The following is a 5,719-nucleotide window of genomic DNA, read 5'->3' on the forward strand; positions in this document are numbered from 1 at the left end:
TAACAAAGGTAAATCAATGCTGTATTGCTTATATTAGTTCGTGAGACCTTGAGACCTTATTGGGAAGTACTTGTAAACAAAAAAAACGGCAGTGTTATTCATTTTGGTTTCAACATCCTCAGCTGGCGGTGTCTGTGTGTCACAGAAACGTGGGTAGGAAACACTCAGCTGTATTTAAGCAGTCATGGTTCCTCATCCTGGAAGACTCGAATGCTCAATCACGGCTGGAGACTCTTCTGAGCATTCAGGACAACAGATAGATTGTCATCCTGAAACTATATTCTATCTACAGTCTTTCAACAGGTAGGCTTTTTTCATTATTTCAAAACACATTGAGCCCAGAAAGTACAATATGTTGATGCTTGAGCATACAAATACGGGTTACTCTGCTAAACGTGTGTGAACAAACCGACTGCATCCACTAAATATCTCCAGTTTGTAATCATTGCAAAAAAGTTAATTCTGAGAAAAAATATAGCATCATTTTTGCTTGCAGATACCAATTTGTTATCCAATGTAATGAAATTCAGAAAGTTCATTCAACATTTCTGATGACGCTGCTGCATACTGTACATATAGTCACAGAACACTGATCTGGATAAAGTGGATTCAGCAATGACAAAACGAACTAATGTCTGATGTTGTGTACGTGCAGGAGCCCTGTGCTGAGATGTGTGTCGGTCACTGCTCCAGGTGTGTGGGAATGGCTCTGATCCCCATAGCCATCGTCTGCATGGTGGCAAATGTGCTGCTGTTGTTTCCCGATATGAAGTATCAGTACCTGACAGAGCGTCATGTGACCAGAGAGGCCATTTGGTGCTCCGGTATATGGGCATCAGGCTTTCTGGTGAGTTTTCATTACACATGCTGTGAAGCTTTTCTAGTCCTTTATTGGTTGTAGGAGATCAGATACTGTTTAATAACACGATAAAGGCATTTATCACTATAGAGAAGTTAAAAAAACAATAGTGTATATTATAATAATGTATAATAATAATTATTATTCAAATGCATTAATCAATAATGCACATACACAATATACACCGATCAGGCATAACATTATGACGTAACATCCCTGACCCATCGAGGACTCCTCTAGACCCCTGAAGGTGTGCTGTGGTATCTGGCATTAAGATATTAGAAGCAGTTCCTTTAAGTCCTGTAAGTTGTGAGGTGGAGCCTCCATGGATCGGACTTGTTTGTTCAGCACATCCCACAGATGCTCAATTGGATTGAGATCTGGGGAATTTGGAGGCCAAGTCAACACCTTAAACTTGTTGTGCTCCTCAAACCATTCCTGAAGCATTTTTGCTTTGTGGCGGCGCATTATCTGCTGAAAGAGCCACAGCCACCAGGGAATACAGTTTCCATGAAAGGGTGTACATCGTCTGCCCAAAGCATCACACTGCCTCCGCCGGCTTGCCTTCTTCCCATAGTGCATCTGGTGCCATGTGTTCCCCAGGCAAACGATGCACCCGGCCATCCACGTGATGTAAAAGAAAACGTGATTCATCAGACCAGGCCACCTTCTTCCATTGCTCCGTGGTCCAGTTCTGATGCTCACATGCCACTGTTGGCGCTTTCGGCAGTGGACAGGGGTCAGCATGGGCACCCTGACTAGTCTGCGGCTATGCAGTCCCATACACAACAAACTGAGATGCACTGTGTATTCTGACACCTTTCTATCAGAACAAGCATTAACTTCTTGAGCAATTTGAGCTACAGTATCTCGTCTGTTTGATCGGACCACACGGGCCAGCCTTCGCTCCCCACGTGCATCAATGAGCCTTGGCCGCCCCATGACCCTGTGGCCGGTTCTCCACTGTTCCTTCCTTGGAGCACTTTTGATAGAGACTGACCACTGCAGACCGGGAACACCCCACAAGAGCTGCAGTTTTGGAGATGCTCTGACCCAGTCGTCTAGCCATCACAATTTGGCCCTTGGCAAACTCGCTCAAATCTTATGCTTGCCCATTTTTCCTGCTTCTACACATCAACTTTGAGGTCAAAATGTTCACTAACAGGTGCCGTGATGAAGAGATAATCATTCACTTTACTTGCCTGATCGGTGTATATAGTTCTTCCTATTGTTCTGGTTTCAACATCCAGAGATGTTGTCCTTTTTGTCTCAAACTGTTCCAGATCTTCATGCTGAATCATCAGTAGGGCTTCACTGTCACATGACGCATTTGTATTTTACGTCAAACTGACTTGTGTGTTTTGTCAGGTGCTTGTGGCTGCTCGAGGCTTTACAACACACTACGAAAAGAAAGGATGCTGTTATTTTACTGCTGAGGTAAGAGAATTGTATTTTGTGTTTTTTGTATTTTCGGAATAATTGATCAACATAATGACGCTTTGAACAGATATCCTGTCCTAGTGAACAAGTTTTTTGGGGGGGAATTTCTTTGCAAATTTTTTTGAGTTTTCTTGTCATGTGTCCAGGCTTTGCGTAAGTTGGGGTACACATGTTTGGCTATTGTGGCAGCTGGGTTGTGTTTCGTGGTCAGTGGGACGGGGCTGGCACTGGGACCCCTCTGTTTGCACAATGGCACTGAAGGCTTAAAGTGGGAACGGCCATTAAAACAAGTCAAAAGTGGGTGAGTAAAGCCTGAGATTGCAATATTCTTTCACTGTTATTGATTCAGTTGGCAAAATCGTAAACATTGGTATAGTTTTGTTTCACTGAGAAACAAACCTGATGACTTTTGTACGCTCACCAATTAAACATTAAAGCATTACATAACAAAAAGCTGTGTTAAGTTGATTTTACTACATGATATCAAAACTGTGTCTTTTAGTTCCTGTGTGTTAGCTTTGATGCTATCTACTGTATGTGCTAGTGCAGGCTACTGTGTCTCTACCTACATGTATGCTAAACATCTACCAAAACATACACACCACTGCCGTTTCTAGCTTGAAATGAAAACTAGAGGCAGTAAAACAGCAACACCTTTTAATTCTTTTTACCCAAATGTATGATTATAACGAATATAATAAAGACTTTTGTGTCATTCTTTGCACAATATGACCTCAAGACTTTTAGCCATTGGGGCACAACCTAACACGGGGCTAGTTGTAACACACTTGATTTAAATACTTCCACACATGCTAGCATGACGAAACTAGTTGCCATATCAACACTATATAGAGAAAAAAAATGCACCCAAAATTCTGAAATCTTTGGAAGATATCACTGAACATGTATTTAACCATAGCAAGCATACATTTCTTGAGTTAATTTTTCTTTGTTTTTTGTGTTTATTTAAAATTAGACAAATCTGATATTATTTTGATCTTAAGGGCCCTATCATACATCCGCCTCAATGCGATGCCAGGTGCGACGCAAGTGTTTTTTTGCTAGTTTCAGCCCGAAAGTTATCATTTTCGCATCCAGCGCCACATTGTTTAAATAGCAAATGTACTTAAGCTCATCTGTTCACCCATGGGTGCGCTGGTCTGTAAACCAGGTGTGTTCAGGTGCATTGTTGGCGTTGCTATTTTGAGGAACTGAAAACGACTCCGCCATTGACCAACAAAAACCTGGTCTAAAGTCAATAGCGTAATTTTTATTTGCTATTTAAAGGGTGTGTTAGTAATATGTGCCTATATGCGGGTGCACAATGCGCATACACTCTGCTTATTACACACACACACACACACACACACACAGGGACGCGCAGCAGCACACAAACATTTTTAAATATTAAAAATAAATGTTATATTATGAAAATTCAGTGCACTCAAGCATAATGATATTTCATGTGAATAAATGATGAGCATGTTCCTCTGTGTCTGTTAATGCAGAGAGAAGCTTTATCTGTATGATCCGGAGCGGTGGGCATCGGCCTGTGTGGAACCTCGTGGTGTTGTGGTCTGGAATATCGTTCTTTTCTCTGTTCTCATGGCAGCAAGTGGCCTTGAGCTCCTCTTCTGCGTTCTGCATCTCCTCACCGTAATACTGGAGTTCATGTGTGGACCGGGCTTCTGCAAGAATAAGGTACAAATGATTACAAAGAGCCTTCCCTTGAGAAAAAAGTGCACTTGTAGTGTTCTTCAAATCTTCAAAGCATATTTAAAAAACAAAGACTAATATAATGTCAATGAAATAAAAGGCCACTTAAGTGCACTTAAAGAGAGTACACTTTCATGACTGTTAACTGACTTTTAACACATTAAAGTAACCTTTTAAGTGCATTTTGTAATAATGCCACATTTTTGGTAACACTTTAATTTAGGGTCCAATTCTCACTTTTAACTAGTTGCTTATTAGCATGCATATTACTAGGATATTGGCTGTTTATTAGTACTTATAAAGCACATATTAATGCCTTATTCTGCATGACTATATTCTACATCCCTTAATCCTACAGAAACTTAACAACTACCCTATTAACTATTAATAAGCAGTAATTTGGAGTTTATTGAGGCAAAAGTTAGTAGTGAGAATTGTACCTTAATCTAAAGTGTGACCAAATGTTTTACATTTTAAATCATTGTTTTAATAATCATTTGTTCTTTAAAATACTCATATTATAATGTGTTGACTAACATACGAAAGCACATGTAAAGTACTATTAGAGTTTAAACTGTAGTGTCTAATTTGATATTACATTTAAAGTCAATTTATTTTTAATATACTATATTTCATCATTACAAATGTGTAATTACAAATATTTTGAAATGCATGACATAGAAGTTTCAATAGAAATGATTTTAATGTACCATAAATGTTGGCTTGTTGGTACATTCAGCACTTTAAATATGTAAAGATAAAGATGTATTGAAGTCCTACTCTTAAAGGGTTAGTTCACCCAAAAATTAAAATTATTTTCGCTGAGCATAAAAAAAAAATATATTTTTAAGAATGTCGTCCATCAAACAGTTGATGGATCCATTGACTTCCACAGTATTGTTTCTCATTATAAAGATAAGCTTATTGCATTTTTATAGCAATTTAGAATTTTCTACAGCATTTAAAAAACATTAACCTATTTCTTTTTTCTCTTTTTAGGTTGTTCCTGCTTGAAATGACTATTATTGTTTTCATCTGCATGTGAGAATGACACTTCTTTGGGTTAAACTGTCAGCTGTGACTACTAAACTTATTTTAAGAGAGAAAAAATAGAAATGAGAAGTGGATTAGGAAAGTCAATTTTCACATCCCTGAATCTTTTACTACACACAGTCATCACATACGTGTGTGTGCATGTTACTCAGCTGGTTCAGCATGATGTTGGACAAATATAAATAAGCTATTTCAAATATATATGTGATTAATATATTGTTATATATTCTCAGAACGCACTTTAATTTTTATGCACTGTAGGAATGTGTGTAATTTAATTTATATGTATGTGATAAAATACAGGGTTAATATAGTTTTGTTAATACTGCAATGCTGAGTGTTAATAGATGTTCTATTTATTGTTTGATTTCTACATGATTAAAATGTAATTGTATGAGCAATTCAGTGTGTAAAAAATGCATCATTTATTAAATTTATATTTAAAAAAAAAATCCAAGCAGCTCACTTTTCAATTTATTTGTTTTTTTCTTACAAAAATGCTTTTGATTTATTACATGGTAGATTCTGTTTATAATTCAGAAGTACTGTGAAACTGTGTGTTGTCATAAAAACAGAAAAACCCTAATTCACAGACATCTGACACAACACTATTAGACTGGACACGTCAGAATCATGACCTCAGCATATTTA

General features: G+C 37.8%; 1 protein-coding gene across 1 annotated transcript; it reads left to right on the top strand.

Moving 5' to 3' along the window:
• Window positions 1-200: 200 nt before the first annotated feature.
• LOC307130675 (transmembrane 4 L6 family member 5) lies at window positions 201-5,509 on the top strand. The gene is made up of 5 exons (XM_079823772.1): window positions 201-303; window positions 656-847; window positions 2,228-2,296; window positions 2,446-2,600; window positions 3,808-5,509. Exons 2-5 carry the CDS (start codon window positions 671-673, stop codon window positions 4,091-4,093), a joined length of 687 nt encoding a protein of 228 aa, XP_079679898.1. The 5' UTR covers window positions 201-303; window positions 656-670; the 3' UTR covers window positions 4,094-5,509.
• The last annotated feature ends 210 nt before the right edge of the window (window positions 5,510-5,719 follow it).

The sequence above is a fragment of the Gobio gobio genome (genome assembly GCF_949357685.1).
Source record: "Gobio gobio genome assembly, chromosome: 8".
In the NCBI taxonomy this organism is placed as follows: Eukaryota; Metazoa; Chordata; class Actinopteri; order Cypriniformes; family Gobionidae; genus Gobio; species Gobio gobio.

Bases quoted from the DNA above. Each gene is read 5' to 3' on its own strand.
- LOC307130675 (XM_079823772.1), top strand. From the start codon at position 671: ATGTGTGTCGGTCACTGCTCCAGGTGTGTGGGAATGGCTCTGATCCCC. The intron at 848-2,227 runs GTGAGTTTTCAT...GTGTTTTGTCAG, and splicing joins TATGGGCATCAGGCTTTCTG to GTGCTTGTGGCTGCTCGAGG. The intron at 2,297-2,445 runs GTAAGAGAATTG...TCATGTGTCCAG, and splicing joins GCTGTTATTTTACTGCTGAG to GCTTTGCGTAAGTTGGGGTA.